The following is a 23,392-nucleotide window of genomic DNA, read 5'->3' on the forward strand; positions in this document are numbered from 1 at the left end:
CCTACCCACTCATCCTCGTCCACCCCCTCGAAGGAGTCCTGGGGCAGTGGGTCATCCCGGTTGCCCAGCCGGGCCACCATGGCACTCAGGAGCTGCAGGGAGGCAGGGCAGAGCCGTGGGCCGGTGGCATTGCCCCCGGCCCAGGCCCCCAGCAGGGTGGCCTCGGGGTGCCCCAGCACCCACCTCCTCCTTCTTCTGCTCGTCAGACTTCTCCTCCAGGTACACGGACGCAGGGACGAACTTCCGCGCCGGAGCCTCTTTTGGTGCCTCACTCACTGGGAGAGCGGTGTTGCCATAGGGCAGGAGGGCTTTGCCCCACGGCTGACCCACACACCCGTCTTCGTGGGCCTGGGGTCCTTACCCTGTGCCCCTGCACCCACCTGGCATCATGTCGGCCGGCCGCAGGCTGGCATGGCGCTGCTGCCCATCCTGCCCTGCCAGCCAGGCGCTGCTGCTGAGGGCCGGCTCCCACCAGACACGGGTCGGTGGGTAGATATCATCCTGGAAATACTCCTTCTGCAGGGGCAAGGGGCACTGAGGAGGGGTCCCCTGCTTCCTATCCCTCCCTCCAAAACATGGCTTGGCCCTGCCACCCACCTTGACGCGTGGCACATGGAAAGCCACCGGCTCCAGAGTGCTCTGCCCAAGGCGCAGTGCTCGGGCGAACTCCACCTCCCGCACCTCACACACCGTTTTGGGCAGGAAGACAAAGCCCTGATGGGGCAGAAGCATGAGCAGGGCCTGCCACGGGTCTGGCAGCACAGGCAGAGGGGTCAGGGACAGGCAGCACGGCCCCGGAGGACCCCCCCTTTACCTTGTGGGGTTCATTGGTGGTGAAGCTGTTACACTCGAGGAAATAGGGGGGCTCAGGTGTCACCTCGTAGAGGAAGACTCTGGTGTCACCCTGGGGATGAAGTGAGATGGCAGCTGGCAGTGGGGTGCATAGAGGGTCCCTCCGCACTGTTGGGGTGCTGTAGGCAGGTAGCCCCCTGTTTTTTGGGGGGGCAAGCCCTCACCTTGCCAGTGAGGAACACAACACCAGTATCCTCATCATAGAAGGGCAGGAGGGTGGAAGGGGCCACGTCAAGCCCAAGGACAGACAAGGGTCCCTCAGGCAGAGCCTGTGCCCGGTACAGGAGGATCCTCCTCTCACTGCGGCTGCAAGGAGGTGACAATGTGGGGGGGCACAGTGTCCCTTGGGGAACCCTGCCCCGGTGTGTGTCCCCTGCTTTACCTATCAAAGCCAGACACCAGGAGGTAGTCGCCACTGCAAACCCAAACCAGGCGTGCTCCACGGCTCCCTTCGGGACCTGGACCCTCCTGTGTGGGGTGAAGGTTACCCTGCCTGCTTGGAGAGAGCTGGGGGTGCAGGCAGGTGCCCGTGGTGGGGGCAGAGGTCCCTGCCTGCACCCCAGCTCTCCAGCCCATCCCCACTACCGTGCTCATACCTGTAGAGGCTGAGGGCTGTGCCGGGGCTCATACAGCCGTAACCGGCCATCTTTGCTCACTGTTGCCAGCTTCTTCCCATCAGGGCTCCAAGCCAGGCTGAAGATCTGGGGAGATGGATGTTGTGTGTGTGTTTGTACGCCCCATGTGCCCTGCCTGACCAAACACAACCCTCGGGTGTCCCCACATGTGTCATCCCTTACCTGATCGCCGTGTCCCCGCAGGCACAAGGCTTCCCGCCCGGAGCTCAGCTCCCAGATCCGTACCGTCATGTCGTAGGAGGAGGAAACCAGGACATCAGATGCCACGGGGTGGAAGCTGATGGAGTAGATCTTCTCCGTGTGACCTGGTAAGGTTGAGTGATGCGTGGAAATCCCCACCTGTGCCAGGATGCGGACACCACTGGGCTGGCTTTTCCCCAGCGTGGTGAGCTCGGTGTGCCTCCACACACGCCTCTCACCTTGGAGGACAACTTCGGGCTCCTGCAGTGTCTCCCGCAGCCCTCCTTCAGGGATCCGCCACAGCCGGATCTTGGCATCTTCACCCGCTACGGCACCAGAACGAATGGGCAGGGGTTAATATGGCGATCTGGCATGCCTGGTGCTTTGGGGCTAGGCCAGTGCCCTCCCCAGGGGATGGCACACATACCAACAGCGAGGCGCCGTGGGTCAAAGGGGTCCCAGGAGAGGTCGGCCACCGCCACGCTGTTCTGGATGGTGGGCACAGCCGTGTCAGGGAGACGGCCAGGCTTGGAGAGCTGCGGGAGAGAGCCAGGGGCATCACCTGCGCTGCACCGGCTGGCGCCACGCCGGCCACTGTGCCGTGCCAGGGGTACCTCGAGGATGGCGATCTGCCCGCCGGCGGAGAGCAGGGGGAGGGCGACGCGCTGGTGGTTGGCGCAGAAGCCGTCGCACTCGCCCGGCGTGGTGAGGCTGAGCCCCCGCAGGTTGGTGAGGTGGGTGTCGCGGTGCAGCACCCTGCCCTGCGCGTGCCGGAAGCGGGAGCTGGGCCCTGGTGCAGGCGGGGTACAGGTGAGCGCCCCGGGTCCCCCCAGCGCAGCCCCCCCGGGCACACCGAGCCCACCGCACCGCTCGCTCACCCAAAATGCTCTGCAGTGACTTCTGGCTGGGGCTGCTGGCAAAGCCGCTAGAGGGGCCGGTGCTGGCTGAGAGGGAGGTGGTGGCGCTGCCCGGTGAGGCCAGTGAGGATGGCGAGGAGTAGCCACTGCCCTCCTACAGGAGGGAAAGCAGGTGGGCAGGGGGTGCCAGTGTCCCAGCCCTGCTGAGCCCCCCAATGCCTCGGCACCCCCGGCACACCCCCCAGCACCCCGTGCTCACGCTGCGGTCGGCGTCGGTGGGGCTGCTGTCGGCCGCCTGCAGCTGGGTGCAGGCGATGACGGGGGAGGTGAAGGTCTCCGTGGGCCTTCGTGCAGGGTGCAGGCTCACCCTCCGCACCTGCGGGGGGGCAGAACGGTGGGCGAGGGGCAGTGGCAGCCCCTGGCAATGCCACCAGCAAGGACACCCCCCGGGTGACACTGACCTGCTGGCTGTCCCCTGCCCACCAGGCCTGGGCGGTGGTGGCTGGCACTGTCCCAGCGCAGTCAGGGAACAGATCCTCATGGAAGTCCTGGATGGACTGTGGGAGAGGGGATGGGGCAAAGTGGGTGTCCCCAAAACCCCACAGCCCCCATCCTGCTGCCAGCTGGCACCCTCTGGGCTGCAGCTCCCCCTGGACCCCCCCTGCCACCCCAGACCCTCCGGCCATGGAGCCCCTGTCCCTGCACGCTGTGTGCCGAAGCCTGTACGTGTCAGATGCTGCCCGGTGTCGGGCTGCCTTGCACACCTCTGAGTGCAGCCAGCCTCTGAGACAGCACCCACACCCCAACATCACCCCTTACAGGACCCAACACCCCACTTCCAGCACCAGCCCTAGCACCCAGCCTCCAGCTGTCACCCAGAGTCCTGCCTCCAGCACTCAAGACTCCACTACCCAGCACCCAAATTTCAACCGCTTTAAGCACCAGGCATTCCGGACCTGGCACTCAGCACCCAGGAGGCAGCACCCAGCTTTCAGGATCCACTCTCCAGCACCCAGCATCTTCCATGAAGCACTGGGCTTCCCAAATCTAGCACCCAGCAAACCCAGACTCTGTTACCCACTATCAGCACCCAGGTTTCAGCCTGAGCACCGCAGCACCCACCCTCCAGCCTTACTGCCCACCATCAGCACCCAGGTTTCAGCACCCAGGTTTTACCTCTTCTCCTGCTCTCCCCAGGCTGGGAACCAGGGTCCCCCAGCACCTGGGTGCCCTTTGTCACCCAGCACCAGTGAGGTGTCACCCATGAGATGGCACCAGGCACCTGTGATGTGGTGCCGCCTGCAGCCTCCCCTTACCTTGCGTGGCACCAGGTAGCTGACAGGGATGAGGGCGGTGTCAGTGAGCTGCAGGACACGGAGCACCTCGCAGGCCATGACGTCCAGGGCCAGGCGTGGCACAGCGGCCAGGCCCCACGTGCTGCCCTCCGTCCGGCACTGGGTCACTGGGGCACAGGCAGGGTGGCTGTAGGGCAGGCAGTGCAAGCCGGGCCGAGACCCCGGGGGTTCCGGGAGCCTGGCACAGGATGTACCCTGCTTACCCTGGGTGAGCGCCGGCTGCGCGGGTGCCACCTCGAAGCAGTACAGGAGGTTTTCTCCCTGGAAAAGAGGCAGAGGGGATGGGGCTTGAGTGGGGCCGTGGGGGGCAGCCCTCCGCACCCCCCTGCATCCTTCTACACCCCAGTGCACCCATGTGCACCCTGCTGCACCTCACTGCACCCCCCTGCATCCTTCTACACCCACATGCACCTTGCTGCACCCTTCTGCATCTGTCTGCACCCCACCGCACCCCCTGCACCCCGCTGTACCCCATGGGACCTCACCTTCCCTGCCAGCACCAGCAGCCCCGTGTCGGCATCATACAGCGGGATGGTCGCCCTGCAAGGGAATGGAGGGTGCTGAGCGGGGGGCAGCCCTCAGCACAGCACCCTGACAGCCACGGGGCTGGATCTTGCACTGTCCCCCACTGCTGCAGGCCCCGAACTCCGTCCTGGGGACATGCAGGCAGGATCAGGCCTGCAGCAGCACCTGGGTGCCCTCAGCATGCCAGGCTGCTCCCCTGCCTTACAGCGCCTCACGGCGCGACCCTCGCTGTCCCACCCCGGGGTGGCAGGGTGGCAGTGGGATGGTGCTGCCGGCACTGCTGGCTGCTCCCAGCCCTGGCTGCACGGTGTCTGCCACCAAGCCGTGCCCAGCCATAGGGTATCTGGCTCCCAGCCACAGGGTATCCTGCTCCCAGCCCTGTGCCCTGTGCCCAGCGATGGCAGCCTGCCCTGCCCAGGGAAGCCACCAGCACCTGCACGGGAGCCCTGGGGCCGGCCGGGCCGGCTCGGGCAGTTCAGAGCAGGCGCATGGCACACCCCGGCACGCCGCACACCTCACCTGGCACCTGCCGTGCCACCAACCCCGGAGCGCCCTGCGGTCAGGGCAGTGCCAGCTGGAGCGTGTCCCTGCGCCATGGCCATGTCCTGCACCCTGTCCCAGCCTGCGGCCCAGGGGGTGCTCGGTGGCTGCAGGGGACCATGGCTGGGGGAGCGCTCAGTGAGCGGAGGGACAATGACCGCGGGGATGCTCGGAGGGGACTGTGACAGGGAATGCTTGGTGGCTGCAGGGGCTGGTGGTGACGAGGAGCACGGAGCCGCCACTGCCTTCCCTGGCAGGGCCGGAGGGAGCTCGGCAGGCAGAGAACAAAGGGACAATCTGTTACTTTTGACATTTCTGTGGCCTTGCTGAGGGGAGAGAGCTGTGCCGTGCCGTGCCGTGCCAGCCCTTTACACCATACGGTGAAAACAAGGTTGTGCCATGCTCCTGCCCCAGCAGGTCCCCATGGCAGGGACACCCCGGTGGTGCCACAGGATGGCACAGGGGACAGCCCCAGCTGGTGCAGCACAGTCCTGCCCTGGGACTGTTGGCACGATGTAGGCAAAGATTGCCAGGGCAGGGTTCCCTGCCCAGCTGCGGTCACCGTCACCAGCACTTCCACTACCGCCGGGGCCTAGGGCTGGGACAAGGACACCCTGGGTGTCTGGCTGTCCCCGTGCTGTCCCCATGGTGCCGAACCGGGACTGCTGTCCTGCAGCACAGCTCTGCCATCACCGGGCCATGGGGGCAGCCCTGCGAGGGCCCCCCGCTGTCCCTCCTGCCCCCAGCAGGTGGTGGCAGGGGTTCTGCGGATGCCGGGGCACACTGGGGCTGGGGTCCCCCGCACACTGGGTATGGGGGTCCCAGGGGGTGCCTAGGGCACCCAGCCCCTGGTGTTACGGCGGTGCCAGGGGCGCTGTGCATACGAGGGAGATACCTACAGGGCCCCCACAGGCGCAGCAGGGGCGCTGGGACGCTGGGGGTCCCGGGGGTCCCGCCCCGTGTCGGGCCCCAGGTGCGCGGGGGGGCGGAGCCTCCGGGGCAGCCGCGCCCCACCCCTCCTCCCCCACAGCCAATAGGAAGGCGGCGGGAGCTCAGGCTCCGCCCCACCGCTTTAAAGCCGCCCCCCGCGCCCGGCGCCGGCAGAGGGGAGCGTCTGCCCGGCCGCTGGCTGCTGCCGCCATGGACTGACCGCCCCGGCCCGGCCCGGTGAGTCCCGCGGTACCGGGCGCCGGTGCCCGTGCCCTGCCCTCCCCACGGGGCCGGGGGCTCGGGGGGCGGCGGCCTACGGGCGGGAGTGAGCTCTGCTGGGCCCCCCGGGGGGATTCGGGGCGGTGGTGGGGCTTGAGGGGCCCGGAGGGCCTCGGCTGAGCAGCGGGGCACCGGGGCTGGCAGCCCCCCGCGGGTGGCAAGGTGGCACCCGGGGCTTGGCTGCAGGCAGGGCACCCGGGGCCAGTGCCTTGCTTGCAGGCCTCGGTGAGGGTCGTGCTGTGCTCCCTGCCAGGCCTTGGCCGGGCCATGGGGCACCTGCTGTTCCCTGCCCAGGCTGGTGGCAACTTGGCTGGGGTGGTGAGGGTGTGGGCAGGGACCCTGGTCCCCTGTCCCCTGCCTGTGCCTGTTATGCCATGGGATGTGCTGGGGTCTGGCCTGGGGACCTTGGCCTGGTGCTGCTGCTGTCCCAGGAATGGGAGGGGATGTGGCTGGGGGTAGTGTGGAGCTCAGCTCCTTCCAGCTGTGGCTGCGTGGCTGTGACCCACCCTGGCAGCAGGAGGGCTGCAGGACCCCGCTGTGGTCCTGGGCCCATCCTGTGCTTGGCCTGCCCTGGCAGACGTGGCGGCAGGGCTCGCCCTGTGGGGTCAGGCAGAGGTGGGAGCTGCTGGCAGCCGTGTCCACCACCCTCATCGGCAGAGGGCTCGGCTGGGGTGGGGTTTGGCTGCCTTCACCCTGCCTGTCCTCAAGGGCCAGCATCCCGGGTCACTGACCTGCCGTGGTGCTGAGCAGAGTCCCCGGGCGGTGCCAGCAAGGGTTTTCCCCCCAGCTGGCACAGAGGGACGGGTGCCAGCAGGGCCACCGGCCAGCCTGGCTGCTGGCTGGCAGGGATACCCCACCTCTTCTCCTGCTGCCAGCAGTGCTCCCCGTGTGCTTCATTGTCACCTGGCATGTGCTGAGGGGGTGCCAGCTGCTGTCACCCTCTCTAGGTGTGACTTGGGCCACGGTGGGGTAAGTGACCCTTTCCATGCCCAGCTCCCCTCCTGGGTCGGCAGCTGTCACAAGAGCCAGCACATCCCAGCAGAGATGCCTCAGTTCCAAGACCCCTTTCCCCAACCAAAAACCCCCACTCATGTCATGTCCCCCCCATACAGGCTCTTGCCAACGTGCCCCATGCTGGCAGGTCTCATCCCGCTGGGACCGGGGCAGCTGGACTGGCCTGACCCAGCCGGGGCCATGCTGCTGCCCACACGGTGCTGGGCAGTGCCGCCGTCAAGGATGACAATAATGACTGTTTTTCCCTGTGCCACGCCAAGGCCGGCTGGCCTGCCCGGGTGGCCCTGACGCAAGCGCTGCTTGCCCGGCTGGCTCTGCCGGTGGGACGCGGCAGGAGGAAACGCTCGGGGACAGCCGCGACCGCCTCAGTCACGCCGTAGGAATCTGCCTGTGCTGCCGGGGCCACGCGTGGCACCATCGCCGGCCTCCTCCCAACCTCTGCTGGGGTTCGGGCTCCTCCGGAGGCGGTTTGGCTGCCAGTAAAGCAGCTCTGCTGGTTTTTCCTCCTTGCCGGCACCTGAGCCGGGGAGCGCGGCCGGGTCAAAGGGGCAGGAGTGTTCCAGAGGGGCTGGCGAGTGCCCTGGGGAATGCAATAACCAGGCCTGCATTCCTCCGGGGCTGCTGCGGAAACTTTAATTAAATAGGGAGGGGAGCCCAGGAGGAGGTGGGAGCTGCGGTGGTGCAGGGTGGGTTGAAGGGGAGGAGGATTAAGGGCTTAATCCTGCATCCCCCTGGTTGGGTCTTGGGGACAATGTGCTGACATGGGTTTGGTTGGGGGGGGCGTAAGGGAGGGGAGCAGTGCCTGCATCCCGCCCGGTGAAGACACAGTGTCCCTCCCTGTGGTGACAGGAACACACGCAGGGTCCAGCTTCGTGCAGGGCCCCTGTCCTGCCCGCACTGGTGCCCGCCGGCTGAGGAGGCAGCCTACCGGCCTGCCGGCAACAACGGTGGCTTTGTTCGACTGCAGAGCCTTGCTTGCCGGTGCGGGAAGGGACATCCTGGCTGTGCTGCGTTCCCTGGGGGGAGCAGCCATGTCCCTGAGCAGCGCGGAAAGGCAGGGACCCCTGGGAGGGCTCCTCTGGCCCGTCCTGCACAGGTGTCACCCTGTGGCATAGGGACAGCATTGGCCTCGTCCATAAAACGTGTGGCAGGTGTGAAGTGGGGTGTCCCTGGCAGAGTCCCTCACCCTGGGCAGGCAGTGGTACAGCCTGGCCAGGGGGCTGCAGGCAGGGAGGGGGGGGACACACAACACTCCCACCCCAGCAGGCTGGCAGGGAAAGGCTGAGCTGGGACTGGGGGAATCTGAGCCCAGATCCTCCCCGCAGCCGGAAAATATGAATAATTCGGCAAATATCTGCGGTGCAGGCGCGGGGGAGCCCAGCCAAGGCAGCAGCAGGCCGCTGGCAGGGCGGTCCCAACACCTCCAGCAGAACTGGGGGCCCCTCTCCACCCTCGGGGACCCCCCCTGGATGCGGGGAAGCTGTTCCCCTGTCCCCCCTGTTTCAGAGGGGTGAGCACCCCAGCGAGCTGGGGCTGGGTTAACCCTTACAACGGTGTCAGCAGGGAGGCGGTGCGCGGGCGGGATGCTGGCGTGTGCCGGCGGAGCGGGGTGATGCCGAGGGAGAGGTGGCGGAGGCGTGCGGGTGGAGCAACCGTGCCAGCCTGCCCGGCGCTCGTGGCGAGGCGGGGATGCACGGCCATGGCTGGGCCGGCCGAACCTGCCCAAAGCGGGGAGCCTGGCAGGCGGGGAGGAAATGCCAGTATAATTAAAGGGACTGGAGAGACTTGGAGTCAGCAGCTGGTTGCGGCACGGGACACGTCAGCGAAACCCGACCCTGGCATTGCAAAACCAGCCCTGGCCTCGCCAGCCTCCCGCAGGCCTGGCCACGCTCCGGCACTGCTCACCCGGGTGGCCTGGCACTGCTGGTACACCGGCACCCTGCGCCCTGGCAGCCTTTGCCTGCCAGCCAGCATCCTCTGGCTGCCGGAGCCACCTGGAGCGCTGGCAGGGTGGCGGGGGGTGCCAGGGCTGCCCCCAGCCCCCTGAGCCCCACAAAGTGCTCCGTGAGCTCTCCATGATGCTTTCTTGGCTCTACTCTGTCCTCATCCCGGGCACCGACAGCCTGGCCATGATGTGGGGGTGCAGCAGGACCTAGCGGTGGTTGGGGGCTGAGCTGGGGGTGCCAGGGAGGGGACTGGGTGGCGGTGACCCCCTGGATACAGCGCAGCTCCTCAGCACTGGGGGGGTGGGGGGCTGACGGCACAGGTCACGGCAGGGCAGGGCCATGCGGGCCAAGTGACTCAGTCAGTTGTGGTGACCCTGCCCAGCAGCAAGGGCGCACCCCACCCTCGGGTGCACCCCACCCTGGGGGGGCTGCCCGGGGAAGAGGCAAGGTCAGAACCTGCCGCTGCGTTAACCCCATCGGGCTGTGGGTGGGCACCGGTGCCCCCGAGGCACGGGGGGCTCTGCTGGCCTGGGGCACAGAACGGGTCCAGACCCTCCTGGTGCAGGACTTGGTGTCCTGTCACCGCCGGTGTGACCGGGACAGGGCCCCCCACAGCGGAGGGGTGGCCAGGGCAGGCAGCACGTGCGACCCAGCAGCCCCTCGCACACGGTGGAGGCCCCTGTGAGCCGCAGGGAGGGTGTTTGCCTGCAGCCACGAACCAGCCCTGAGCCGGGGAGGAGGTGGCAGGGCTGGGGCTGGGGAAGGGGCTAGCGGAGCGGGATGCCGGCAGCACCCCCACCTCGGGCAGCCTGGTGGGGTTTGCCTCTTCCCTGCCTGGGGACCCAGCTCCGCCACCCCCACATCCCCTGAGATGGGGTGGCAGGAGATGGCTGGTCCTCGGCCCAGCCTGTGCTAATTAGGAGTGTCATTAAAAGGGCTGAAGGGGTTGAGAGAGGAGCCAGCCCTGTGGGGCACAGCCAGCTGTGACGGCGGCGGGGGTCACCCTGGTGAGCCTTGCTCACCCCAAGAGCATCCCCCCTTCCATCCCCACTGTCCCCAAGGGACAAGGACGCAGCCCAGCGTGCTGTGCAAAGTCCCCAGGGTGCCAGCATTGGCAGGGAACAGCAAGGTGACCCACGGATCTCAGGGGACAGGAGCCAGCTCAGGGGTGAGTACGAGCCCCCTGGACTCTGTGGGACACTGCAGGGCACAGGGGCGACCCATGGGGCAGGGAGCACCCAGCTCCTTTGGTCCTGCAGCCTGTGCTCGGGCACCCCATGGTGGGGACCACGCCGTGTGCCCCCATCCCCGAGCGGGATCGCTGCTGCCGGCGATCCGATCCGGGCAGGAGCAGACGCTGTGCCGGGACGGCGGCACCAGCAAAGGGTTAAGCCGAGCTGGGAGCTCGGGAAGGCCGGCCAGGCTCCCACCCCCTCCCCGGGCTCCTAGGCAGAGCCACGCTCCCTCTGCATCCCTGTGTTTGACTTGCACCCTGCCGAGAGCCGCCGGGAGGTACTGGGGGTCTCGGTGCCCCACCGCAGGTAGCCCCGAGAGACCTGGCCAAAGCTGGCGGGACACGTCTGGTGGCAGAGCCTGGGGTGCGCAAAGGTACCACGTCCCTATATCTTGGGGGTCCAGGGAGGGAGAGAGCGTGGAGCTGGGGTGGGCAGCCGGCGTGGGGCTTCCCTGTCACCAGCTCTGTTGCAGGCTGTGGCAGCGCAGAGGAGGCAGGAATGTGGTGGGGACTCTCCCACTCCCTGGGCAGTCCCCCCGGGGCTGGAGGGTCCCAGGCAGGGCACGGGGAGATGGCTCTCCCCCCAGCAGGGGTGCAGCGGTAGCAGCTGGGGGTCTGAGGCACCCCACAGCCCTGCCCGCCCAGAGCTCCCCCCTGCTGGGCCCTGCCCCTGACCCTGGCTGGGTTTCTCTCTTCCGCAGAGCTGACACCATGAACCAGTTGATCCTTTGCACGCTGCTTCTCTTGGCCCCCAGGGAGCTGGCTGGGGCATGTCCCGCAGGCTGCCAGTGCCAAGACCCCAAGACCATCCTGTGTGCGGCCAGACGGGGCCAGACCGTGCCCCAGGGGCTGCCCCCCAACACCCTCTCCCTCTATGTCTTTGAGAATGGCATCACGATGCTCAGTGAGGACAGCTTTGCGGGCCTGCCCACCCTCCAGCTCTTGGACCTCTCACAAAACAAGATCACCAGCATCCAGAAAAACATCTTCCAGCCCCTGACGGAGCTTGTCAACTTGGACCTGTCCTCCAACCAGCTGCAGGAGATCACTAACGAGACCTTCCATGGGCTGCGGCTGCTGGAGCGGCTCTACCTGCAGAAGAACAGGATCCAGCACATCCATGCTGCTGCCTTTGACACACTGGAGAACCTGCTGGAGCTGAAGCTGCAGAACAACCAGCTCTGGGCCGTGCCACCCCTCGACCTGCCCAACCTCCTGCTGCTGGACATCAGCTGGAACAAGATCCCCACTATTGCACCAGGGGCCTTCCATGCTGTCAACATTGAGTCCCTGAAGATTGCAGGTCTGGGCCTGACGAGCTTAAACGAGGAGCTCTTCCAGGCCCAGAACAACCTCCACGAGCTGGATGTCTCCGACAACCTGCTGGAGCGTGTCCCGGCGGTGCTGCGGCGGCTGGGGAGCCTCACCAAGCTCAGCCTGGCTGGCAATGCCCGCATCTCCCAGCTGCCAGCAGAGGACTTCCACAACCTTCACAACCTCCAGGAGCTGGACATCAGCAACCTCAACATCAACACCATCCCTCGGGATTTCTCCAGATTCTTCCCCAGGCTGCGGACCGTGACAGCCGCCGGCAACCCCTTCAACTGCATCTGCCAGATGAGCTGGCTGGTGCAGTGGGTCAATGCCAGCAGCGTGGTCCTCCGGCGGCCTGAGGAGACACGCTGCCACTTCCCCCCAAAAAACTCTGGCAAGCTCCTCCACCACCTGCAGTACGCTGACTTTGGCTGCCCCACCACCACCACCCCCCCCACCACGCCACGCACCACCACGCTGCCGCCACCTGTGCCGCTCCCCACCAGCAGCCGCCTGGCACCGCAGCCCAGCACTGCCGCTCCCACCCCGGGGGCCAGGGCTCCCCAGGGCAGCTCCACGCCGGTGCCCTTCAGCGGCACCCTGGCCCCCACCAGCCCCCTGCCGCCCATCTGTCCCCCTCGCACGTGTCTGAACGGCGGCACCTGCCACCTGGGTGCCCTAAACTACCTGCAGTGCCTGTGCCCGGTGGGCTTCGCCGGGGTGTACTGCGAGGTGGAGGTGAGGGGGACGACGCCAGCCCCAAACACGCCGGCCCCGCCACCCAGCCGGCGGATCAGCATCGCGCAGGTCAGCAGCACCTCCCTTAAAGTCGACCTGCAGAACTACGTCCAGTCCAAAGCGCAGCTGAAGGGCATCCGCTTGAGCTACCGAAACCTCTCCGGGCTGGACAAGCGGCCGGTGATGCTGCGTTTGCCGGCTTCGCTCTCTGAGTACACAGTGCGGGCGCTGAAGCCCAACTGCACCTACCGCATCTGCATCGGGCCCCTGGGGGAGAAGGTCTCCAAGGAGGAGCACTGCGCCGAGGTGCAGACCTTGCCAGTGAGCCACCAGCAGCACTCCCCTGTCACCCAGAGCAAGGACAGCAACCTCACCCTGATGATTGTCCCCGCACTGGCCGCTGTGCTGCTGCTGGTGGTGGTGGTGACCGTTGGCATGTACTACCGCCGGCACCGCCGGGCGAAGGCGCACACTGGCACTGGCGTGGATGCCAGCCCACTGGAGCTGGAAGGGGTAAAAGCCTGCCTGGAAAATGGGGATTTGAACAGCCACGGCCACAAGGTGCCAGAGGCAGCAATGCTTTCTGGTGGCTCCGAGTGCGAGGTCCCACTCATGCAGTCGCACTACCCCAGCAACAACAACACCCCGGGGCTCAAACCCTCCTATTTCTGAGCCAGGCACGACAGGGCTGCGGGGCAAGGGGAGCCCCAGACAGACAAGGGTTAAGACAAGGGTCAAGCTCCAACGGCAGCGCTGGGGCGAGGAAGGTGAGGAGTTAACTGAATTAAGGCAGAAAAACCCCAAACCCATAACGTGCAATTTCTGAGAGGCTGCCACGCTTCGGGAGGAGACACTAATTTTACCGTTCAGTGCCTTGATTTCTGTGACTCTGCGTAGAACGTGGGTAGTGAGAGAGAGGGGTTGGGTTTTTAATTTGGGGTTTGGGTGGGCTTTTTTTAGCCACTGCTAAAAAGAAAGCTGCCAGTGACTCGGCTAAGGGATGTCCACGTGCTGGTAACAAGGGTCCTTTAGCAGAGCATGGCCCGTGACTCTCGACTCCCTGGAAGCTGATGTGAGGAATAAGGCCCGGCCGAGGTTCTGGGACCCTCGGGACCCCTGGGCCGAAGGAAGCGCCAAGCAGGCAAACCGGGAATTGAAGCTTTAAGAACTCGAAGAGAATATTTATACACGGTTATTTCCCATTTCTTCTGGGAAAACATTTTTGTTTTTTTTTCCTAGTACAGGTTTGTGTACATCTCTTTTGTAAGGCAGACCAGAAGGGTGTCTTTTTGTAACAAAAAAAAAAAAAAAAAAAAAAAACAACCCCAAAAAAATAACAACAATGAAAACCTCTGCACAGCCTTGAGCGCTTTTGCAGGCACTGCCCATCTCACCCCGGGGTGCGGGCAGCTCGGCCTGTTCCCTGTGGAGGAGCGGGAAGGCCAGCCGTGTCCTCCCGTTGTTGTTGGCGAGCGCCGGGATGAGTCAGGGCGATGGAGGGGGGAGTTTTCCTGACTCTGGGCAGCGGCGCAGGGGAGGCATCACCCCCACAGCGCTGTCCCCCACCGCGGGCGCTGAGGAGGTGTTCCCAAAACAGGCCATGGGTTTCCAATCAGCCCCTGCCCTGCACATCATCCAGCCTTACTTCATCCCTCCCTGCCTGCCAGATGGCTCCGGGGCCAGCTGCGGGACAAACAGCCCAGCCCAACCTCCGTAACCTCCGAATGTCACCCCCGGTGGCACTGGGACCCCTGAAGGGCCCGTGGTAAGTGTCAGCCAGCTTGCTTCACCCCAGATTGGGGGGGGGGGGGGCGGGGTGCTGCAGCCAGAGCCAAGGCTTGGGGCCCCCGCACTGAGCCCCCCACCACCCAGCCCCAGGAACAGCCGATTTCATGCGCTGGCCCCGGCGGGGAGGGCTGGGAGCCGGCGCTCGGCAGATTCCTGCTGCCAAGTAGTTTCTGCTCCAACCCTCTGGTTTTAATCGTTTTCCAATCCTTTATCTTTTGGGCTGGAATTTTCCAGGTTGGGGCCCTGCCCGCTGAGGTATGTTTGATTTGGAGAGAATGAGCAAAAGCGGGCTGAAGCGCGGCGGCTGCCGCCAGCAGAGCCGAGGGTCACCGCCATGCCGTGCTGGCCACGCCGGCCCTGGCAGCCCGGCGGGAGGCACCGCTCGGCCGCAGGGTACGGCCCTGACCCCACCAGCGCCCGGGTCCCGCTCGCCCGGGGCTGCTGGCGGGAGCGAGCGGCTCTGGATGCAATTAGGGGCATGGGGCGGCAGTGGGGGCCGTCTGGCGCAGCCCCCCGGCTCCCAGGTGGGCTTCCGGCAGGGCTGGCTCCCATTAGGGCCGGCGCAGTGGCAGGAGGGGCCCCTTGCCGGCGCGGGCGGGTCGGTGCGATGGCCACGCTTGCCCACTCAAAGGGCCCATTGTGGTCCTCTCCCCACAGATTTTTCAAATTAACATCCCAAATTCCTCTAAAAATTGCTGCTGTGTAAATATTTTCACTGCGAGCTTTGTATATTTTCCAGCCCCGCGAGGAGGAGAGAAGAAAAGTCCCCGGCGGAGCTGCGGCCTCGTGCTGGGTGCCTCTGGCCGGCGGCTGCTGTAGCCCCCAAGCCTGGCTGGGCATGGGGTCAGTCCTTGCGTGTCCCCTCGCCGCCGGCACTGGGCAGCAGGGACCTTGCAAGGGCACTTAAGCCCCCTCCTGGCCCCTCGCTTTCCCTCCTGCTGCTTGGCTTCATGATGTGCCCTTCCCTTTGTTAGCAAAGGTGTTTTCCCCACTTGCAAACTGGAGGTTTGCAGGGAGCCCCCCACGCGCCAGGTGGGTGCCCAGGGCCCCCACGACCCCTCAGCACATCACGTCGCTCCTGGGGGACTTCCAGCAGCTCCAAAGTGACCACATCTGCGTTAGAGATGCCACACTGGCTGCCCCGGCATGGCGGGAGCAAAGCAGGGGCTCGGCTTTGGCAGGTGCAGCGCAGCCGGGGAGCCCTGTGCCAGGGTTCTCGTGGTGGCACGGCAGGGCCAGGTGCCAGCCGGGAGATGTGGGGAGGGGGCCAGGCTGGGGCTGGGCTGCTGCCAACTGCAGCCACATGGGGAGGGGGCTGCAGCAGCACAAAGGGGCAGCGGGGCTCAGCCTTGGCACGGAGGGGTTTGGGGATGCTGTGGCCAGTGCTTGGCATCCTTTGGGGCTCGACACCCACAGCTGCACCCAGGTGGCTCTGCAGGAGCTTGGCCGTGGCCAAAAAGTGCCCTTCCAGCCCCCACACTTCCCAAACCCAAGCGCAAAAGTCCCTGTGGCCACCGCCAGCCCCGGCGCGCACCAGGAGCTGCTCCGAGCGGCACATCATGCGGCGCTGCTAATTCCTCCCCGCTGAATCAGCGCTGGGGAAGGATTGCAAAACCCCCTGAAATGAACTCAAAAAAATAACCCTCTCACTATGCAGCCTGGCGGGGCTGGTAACCGAGAGCCCCGGCCAGAAGCCGCTGGCAGGATGGGGGGTCTCGGTGGGAAGCTGCAACAAGGAGCCACCGGCTTCACCAGGGCAAGTCCTGCTGCCCCAGCACTGGCCCAGCCCTGCCCAGCACGGGCACCATCTTGCCTGCACCACGACGGCTGCAAGTCTGGAGGTCTCTGGCCTTCAGAGAAACACCCCCAGCCCCACCATGGAAACCAACGCCTGGTCCCCGGGGTCCCCCAGGCCCCCACAGCCAGAGCAGAGCCCCAGGGGGACGCGCTGCCTCGGTGCAGGATGCCGAGGGTCCCCATCCCCGCTCCCCTGGGGCAAGGCAGGCGTGTGCCCGTCCCGCAGCCCCACACGCTGCCGCGAAGCATCTCGGCTGCCAGGAAGAGCTTGTGGAGAGGCAGAAATCCCGCCGGCTTCCTGGAAAGCTGGGAGGCTGGGGCCGGGAGCGCCGGCTGGCTGCAGAGCTGCTGGTGGGCCAAGGCCGTGGCCCATCTGGGAGCGATTTCGGCGCTGCAGCCGCTCGCTGCCTTCCCACCCCAGCACCCCGTGTGTGCACAGAGCTATTTTTACACGGCGTAATTACCGGGGCAGGCGGCGGGGCTGGGTGGCCACCCTGGCGTTAACTCCTTCGTACGGCTGCCCATGAGCATCTCACCCCACGGGGATGGGTCCCACTGTGGGGGTGGCACCTGATGGGGTGGTCTCTCCCCCTCCTCGTGTCTGAGGTTGGCAGCCAAGTGGGAGCAGCAGGAAAAGGCCCTGCCCCGCTTATGGCAAGCAGCCACCGGCCTGGACACCTGTGGGAGGAGGGGGTGAGGGCAGGGGTCTGCAGGGGGATGGGCATGGGCCAGTGCTGCTCAGGGCTCTGCCATGGAGACCTGACCACTAGGGTGGGTGTTGCCAGAGACCCCCAAAACACCCAGCATGACCCAAAAGGGCTGCTAAGTCCCAGGAAGAAGCAGTGCACTGGCATCGGGGCCAGGTGGGATGGGAGCAGGACTGGCCATCAAGGCCCCATTACAGGTGGTGACTGAGAAGAGGTGGCAGGATGACAGCGGGGACACGTGCCTTGGTGGGGTCCTGTGCCTTGGTGCCCTTGAGAGCTGGGGCTGAAGCCCAGCCCCCACGAGCCATCTCAGCCACAGGGCTTGGCTGGGGCAGGGGCAGTGGCCAGCGGGCAGCTGAGCATCCCTGGGCAGCATCCCTGGGGAACCACCCAGGCCCCTCCAGGCCCTGCTCCAGCGCTGGGGGAGCCAAACAGCCCCAAATTCCTCCACAAACATCCTGGCGTGCTGGCTGCCCGCTGCCGGCAGGTCCTGGCTTCAGCACCTCCCAGCTCTGGTGGACTTTGCACCGTGAAGGGCGGAGGGCACCTGGCCATCCCCACCACTGTCCTGCCCTGTGGAGACCTGCCCTGCGCTGGCACATGCCACAGGGACATGGCTCCCCAGGACATCTGCAGACACAGTGCCCTCAGCCCTGCCAACCCACCCTCAGCCTTGAGCCAGCCGTGGCATGGGCAGGAGGCTGCCCGCCCCCCTGCTCGGTGAGTGTGCACCCCCAGCCTCCATGGGGACATTTTTGGGACACCAAAAGACATGGTGACACAAGGGAGCTGCTGTTCTCACCAGCCCTGGCATGGTGATGGCCCCATCCCTGGGCAGCACGGCGCTGGCTGCCGGGCGCACGGCAGTGGGGTCTGGTCGCTGACCCCGAGTTGGAGCCAGTAACCCAACCCCGCCGGTGCTGGTTGCAATTTAGGGCAACAATAACCTATTGAGGCCCCTTCCTGGCTCCTGCCCTGCTGCTCCTTGATCTAATTAAAGGGGGCCAGGGAGGAAGACAAAACCTGGATTGAAGGGAACGGCAGGTACCCGAAGGCGGCATGCTGAGGACCATGGCACAGAGAGGCTGGGGACACCTGCGCCTCCTGCCACCCGCTCCCTCAGGGGTTTGGGCACTGGCCGGGGATCAGCTCCTGAGCACAGCCCCGGCACAACCGGGGTGCTTTGAAAATCAGGTTTATGTGGTCGCAAAGATCTTGCCTGCTCAGGATTTGGGATGGGGGACCCCCAAAATGCACTTTCTGATGTGGGGGTGAATGGCACATCCCTGTCCTCTCCCTCCATGGATGCTGGGCCGGGGTGCAGCCACCCCATGGGATATGGTGCACGCTGGGGGTGTCCCCCACCTTGGGGCATGCCACGGCCCCACTCCGGGGTGCCACATGGTGCCTGGGACACATGGCCATCTTGGTGGGCATGGGCCCCCGTGGCAGGGCGTGGTGGGGATGCGGTGCGGACACGGTGGGGACGGGGGTCCCCTTCCTGCCGGCCGGGTGTCAGTAATGAATGGTATGAGTTTCCTGCCCGCCCACTGATTGCTTCCTCAAAGAGCCTCAATGAGCTGCTGCCGCTGTGCCCAGCTCCCCACGCGCGGTTCGCAGCATGGCCTGCACCGCACCGCTGCACTGCTGCACAGTCCCCCATGCCCCATGCTGGGCTCCCACCGCCACACCGGAGATCCACGACGAGCACCCCCAGCTGCTCCACCATCCCTGGGGTGCCAGACTGCTGTTCCTGCAGCAGCAGCACCCAGCAACCCCCCTGCACCAGCAGCTCAGTTCGGGCACTGCCTCTGGGGGGACCTGGTCCCCCCCAACACTGCGCCCCTGCCCTAGCCACAGCACCGGGGCTCCTGAGCACCGCACCCCGCTGGCCCCCGGTCAGGATGGCTTTGCCGCAGGGAGAGCACAGCCCCCACTCGGCACCGCTGCTGGGAGCCAGCCCAAATCCCCCTCCACCATTTGTCATCTTTGTGAGATTTATGGTGGGGAGTGGTTGGGGCTGGAAGCGCAGCCATTCCTGGCCTAAAAAAAGCACCTCCTGCTCCTTGGCGGCTCCCCGGCACAGGGGGGTTCCCGCTCACCCCCCTGCCCCCAGCCCCTCTCCGTATCGCCACGCAGCCGCAAGCCGGCAGAGGCCCAGCGTGACGTGCAGGCAGCGCCTGCCAGCCGCATTCCTGGCGGCCGATAAACCCAGCAGCCAAAATAACTCCAGCCTGCGCAGAGGGGGCTGAGCACAGCCTGGCGTCTGCATCCAATTTAGCCGGGCTGGCTCGCCCCGGCCCAGCGCCGGCGGGGAGGCCCATGCACGCAGGGTGCGTGAAGCAGCAGGATTTGGGGTAATTCCCACTGGATTCTCCTCTGGCAGCAGTAAGGGACCCCCAAAGTGTCCCCTTGCAGCATGCTGTGTGCCCTGGCCTCCTTTGGGAGTGTTCACTCTGGACTCTAATGATGGCTGGTCGCTGAGGCTGGACATGGCCACCCGGCGGCTCCCTTTGCCCTTTGTGCCGGCAGGGCTGGCGAGCAGGAGAGCCGCGGGCTGCTCACCCCGGGAGTTCACAAGAGGGTGAGGGATGCTGCGGCAGCTTCCCTGCCTGCTCCCACCTGGGGCTGCTCCCCCGGCCACCGTGCCAGCACCTCCCCACCATCCCCGCAGCCGATGCTCTCCCCTCCTGTCAGCCCCGGCTGCCGGCTCAGAGCTGACACGGTGGCGCGGGGGCAGCCGGCACGGTGGCCAAGGGCTGGCCCCGCTGTCACGGCTCACTCAGCTCCTTGCCAGAGGCCTCGTATCGGCACCCAGCGGCTGCCGACCACCCAGCCTGCTCCAGCATGCTGGCCCACCACAGAGCCTGCCCGGCGTGCAGCGAGGCTCCCGGTGTCCCTGTGCTTTGCCAGCAGCTCTGGGGAGAGCCGGCAGCTTCCAGCACAGCCCGGCAAGGGCCTTGCCCCAAACCCCCATCACCCTGGTGGGATGAAGGCACTGCCTCCTCCTCCCTGTCCTGTTGCCTTGTCCGCACCGCAACACTAAGCCAGCTCGCAGGGCAGCATGGGAGAGGCCAGGCTGGGTCTGACCAGAGCGTTCCCCACCTCTGCCGTGCCCTGCAGATGGGAGACAGCTCCATCGCGCCTTACCAAGGGGCGCTGACCCTTTACAGCTGCAGAAGCTCCTCTTCCACTTCCCCAAGGGAGGCCCGGTGAGCCTGGCTCTGCCGCCGGCCTGGCCACGGCTGGCTGGGCAGCCACCACAGCACCATGGCACAAATCACCACGGCGCCACCAGGAGCGGGTGGTTGGGGCTGAGCTGCTCCAGCACATGGGCAGAGCCGAAGGGATTGGCTCACACATAGCGTCTTGTGCTACCCCAGTGCACGCACCCTCCCAGCTTACAGCCACCTCAGACACTGCTGTGCTGTCCCCAGCAGTGCCAGCACCCGTCACAGTGCCACAGAGCACCCGTCCCACCTCAGTGCTGCTGGGGACACCTCCGCACCATCCCCAGCACTGCCACCACCCCATGGCACCCAAATAGTGCCGGGGATGTGACCATGCCATCCCCAGCCTTGTCCCCAGCTCTGTGGCTGAGCAGTGCCGGTGCCAGGAGCTCTCCGCCGCCTCCTGCTCTGCCACTGTGCTCCACGTGGGTGTCTGACCACGGCGTCCCTGCTGCACCACCCTGTGTCCCCACTGCCCGTCCTCCTGCCTTGTGGTGAGTCCCCATCCCTACCCGGGTGAGGTGTCCAGTGCCATGGTGAGCATCGCCTCGCCGAACCGCCGTGTGTCCCACAGCTTCACCTCCCGCTCCCGCATCTGCAGGGGCACAGACACAACGTTGGTGGCACCAGGGCTGCCCGGCCAGCCCTGCAGCACCACCTCCTTCACCAGCCAGCCTCCCTCCATCCCCAGCAAGGGCCAGGTCACTTGTGGAGGGGACCGCCTGCTTTCATGGGGGACAGGCCATCCAAAAAGCACCTTGGGTCCTGGCACAGCTGCCACAGGGAGTGGGGCTGGGACATCCCGGTGGTGCCAGGGCCACCTTCCGGGTGAGGACTGTACCTGGCTGAACCCGATGGAGATGAGGCAATTGCTGGAGCCCATCCAGAGCAGCCGGGAGTCCTTGTTGTTCTTGTGTCCCAGGACACTCTGCAAGGCACAGGAGACACAGCTGTCAGCATTGCCACCAGCCATGCCAGGCATGCCACGTGGGATGCACATTTCACCGGCAGTGGCTGTGAACCACCCTGGGGCCAAGCACACGGAGCCAAGTGCTGGCTCCCAACTCCGCTGAGAGATGCCCACGGTGACAGTGCAGTGGGGACAGCCTGCAAGCGGTGACAGTCCTCAGCCCCAATCCTGTGCCGGTGTGGTTGCATTGTGGAGCGGCTGGCCTGGCTCCCGGCGAGGAGCGGAGGGTGACAGCAAGTAACGTGAGCGTGAAGGGGCACAGGACAGCTCCCTGGCCCCTCAGGGCTCTCCCCACACCCTGTGAGGGGGCTCGGGGGCCATTGTGCTGCGAGGAAGCTGTTCCGTGCTGGCAGGCACGGGAAGAGGCTTGGCTGTGGCCATAGTGACAGAGGGACTTACTTCCCTGGCTGCATCCCCAGGCTCTCAATCCGTGCTGAATCCCGGCTGCAGGAGCTGTGTGTCCGGATGCTACCAAAACACATGGCAAACTGAGCCCAGCTGCGCTCCCCACACTGCCCTGAGCCCCTGCAGTCCTGCTCCACCTCTGCCCTGGGCTCCCCCCGGGGCTGGGACGCCCCCAGCCCACATCAGCGCCTCGACCTGCCCACCATCTCCAGGCTGGTCTCCCCACAGGCCCTGGTGCCGCTCTGCCCAGGATGGGAGGGAAAGAGTCACCATGGGGCTGGTGGCAGCTCCTTGCCGGTTCCCACGTGGCCCCCAGATGGGTCCTGTGGTTCCCAGCATCCCAGTGGGAGCCGGCAGCCAGCACTCACCCCACGGCGCAGGCAGTGCTCGCAGCCCCCTCGCTCTTGTTTGCAAAGCACCAATAAAAGACTGCTAACGATTTCAGAGCTGGCATGGAAAAGCAGAGGACTCTGCCAGAGCTAAACGCAGCGTGGCGCTTCCGGCACCTCCGTGCAGGGCAGCTGGACTTGGCGTGGGGGCAGGAGGGATGGGGTGGGCACAGGAGGGTGCCCACATGTCCACAGCCCCCCGGGTTGGCACGTCCATGCTGACGCGGTGCCGGAGGAGCTGTGTCCCGTGAGCTGCATCCCCCTTGGTGTGAACACTGCGCACCACCGGGTCACAACTACACTGTGCCTGCCAGCGAGGCTCTGCCACCACGGCGGGCTGGCGAGGGTCTGTAGAGGTGCCGTACCTCCCACTCTCCCACCAGAGACACCCCACCGGGAGCAGCCTCTTCCAGTACTGGCCACCAGACCCAGAGGGATGCCTGCTCTCCGGAGAGACCCACAGCCAGGGCGGGAGAAGGCACACGGTGCCAAGCTCATCCTCCCCCTGGCTCCAGCACGCACGTCTCCCTGCCAGCACAAACACGGCACTCTCCAGCCAGCACAGCTCATTTGGAAGCAGCAATGCTGGCCAAGCCGAGCCCAGCGCTCCCAGCCGCGGGGCAGGATGTGGGGCAGGAGGGGCCCGTCCCCCACCTCCAACACACTAACACAGGAGCTGGCTCCTGGGGAGGGGGAGGGCCTGGAGAAGGGAACACATCCCATGATCGGTGCCAAGAGGGATGGAAACCCCAGGAGCCGAGGCCAGCCTGCTTGTCGGCCAGAAGAGTACTTCTGCACCTGAGCCATGCGGCCGTGGCATCCAAAACTCAACAGCTGGGGATTCGATAGCCAGCGGCGCCAGCTCCACCGCCTCCCGTGCACGGCTGGTCCCCTGGGCCACCCAGCACAGCACCCCAGAGGTGGTGGCGAGTGGCAGACCCCAGGGCGGGCGGCACGGCTGGCAGAGGGCAGGGCAATGCTGCTGTTGCTCCCAGCCCACGTTGTGCTGGCTGCGGCGCATGGGCCATGTTTTCCGCATTAGTTCCATCCTGGCTGAGCAGTACGTATGGCAGCAAGTATGTGGGGAGGCCAGGGCTGGGGCTGGGCTGCTCCGCTTTTGGTGGTGGCTCAGGCACCCGGCTGTGTCAACGTTGCCAGAGGCGAGTGTATGGGCCCAGATGGCAGTCAGACCTGGCAGGGGGGTTGGTCCCTGAGGACCTCCCACACCGTGTCCTCTCCCTCGGTGCTGAGAGTCTTGGCAGAGATGGGGCTGTGTGACCTGGCACCAACAGTAGACACTGGTGTGGTTCGGTCAGCAGGGAGCCCCGGGGCAGCCGTGGGGCTGCTGCGGGTCCCTGGGGCTGGGCACAGACTCTGGCATCCAGCCTGGGGTGATGCTGGGACCCCACCGTGCCCCTGGAGCCGGGGACCAGCAGCAGCCTGAGGGCCAGGCATCCCTCCTGAGCTGCTCACCCCCCTGGCAGGCTGAGCAGAGCCCACCAGTGCCAGGCCAGCACATGGGGAGCCGAGGAGGCCTCCCAGCTCCCCAGCCACGCCAGACGAGGCAGCCCAGCCTCCTCCAGCCCATTGCACGGGTGCAGCCCAGCTGGTTTCAGGCAGCCCAGGCTGGAGGGAGCTCGTGCTCCCTCCTCAGAGCTGGATCAGCTGCATGGGGAGGGTTTCCCAGCGCTGTCCCTCTCCCCATCT

At 66.1% G+C, this 23,392-nt stretch overlaps 2 protein-coding genes across 3 annotated transcripts in view; one reads left to right on the plus strand and one right to left on the minus strand.

Annotated features, from left to right (window-relative positions):
- The window catches only part of CORO7 (coronin 7), a 38,804-nt gene that overhangs the window by 274 nt on the left and 15,138 nt on the right, over positions 1-23,392 (minus strand). The window contains exons 1-21 of one of the 2 annotated variants that reach the window (XM_056335957.1): positions 21,291-21,357; positions 20,763-20,849; positions 20,434-20,516; positions 4,365-4,419; positions 4,083-4,140; positions 3,841-3,986; positions 2,986-3,081; positions 2,784-2,900; positions 2,546-2,678; positions 2,282-2,457; positions 2,095-2,203; positions 1,907-1,993; positions 1,650-1,792; positions 1,449-1,553; positions 1,235-1,320; positions 1,017-1,158; positions 815-904; positions 598-714; positions 381-516; positions 184-275; positions 6-92 (exon numbers count right to left, since the gene is read on the minus strand). In XM_056335957.1, the coding sequence (XP_056191932.1) occupies positions 6-92; positions 184-275; positions 381-516; positions 598-714; positions 815-904; positions 1,017-1,158; positions 1,235-1,320; positions 1,449-1,553; positions 1,650-1,792; positions 1,907-1,993; positions 2,095-2,203; positions 2,282-2,457; positions 2,546-2,678; positions 2,784-2,900; positions 2,986-3,081; positions 3,841-3,986; positions 4,083-4,140; positions 4,365-4,419; positions 20,434-20,516; positions 20,763-20,804 (2,100 nt within the window). In that variant the 5' untranslated portion in view covers positions 20,805-20,849; positions 21,291-21,357. Of the gene's footprint in view, positions 1-5; positions 93-183; positions 276-380; positions 517-597; positions 715-814; positions 905-1,016; positions 1,159-1,234; positions 1,321-1,448; positions 1,554-1,649; positions 1,793-1,906; positions 1,994-2,094; positions 2,204-2,281; positions 2,458-2,545; positions 2,679-2,783; positions 2,901-2,985; positions 3,082-3,840; positions 3,987-4,082; positions 4,141-4,364; positions 4,420-20,433; positions 20,517-20,762; positions 20,850-21,290; positions 21,358-23,392 lie in introns of those variants that run through there. The other variant, XM_056335956.1, reaches the window with a different exon arrangement.
- Positions 5,290-13,752, plus strand: VASN (vasorin). Its single transcript, XM_056335958.1, has 2 exons — positions 5,290-6,111; positions 11,049-13,752. The coding sequence occupies exon 2, from the start codon at positions 11,059-11,061 to the stop codon at positions 13,069-13,071; it is 2,013 nt and encodes a 670-aa protein (XP_056191933.1). The 5' UTR covers positions 5,290-6,111; positions 11,049-11,058; the 3' UTR covers positions 13,072-13,752.

Source organism: Falco biarmicus, chromosome 4 (assembly GCF_023638135.1).
Source record: "Falco biarmicus isolate bFalBia1 chromosome 4, bFalBia1.pri, whole genome shotgun sequence".
Lineage (NCBI taxonomy): Eukaryota > Metazoa > Chordata > Aves > Falconiformes > Falconidae > Falco > Falco biarmicus.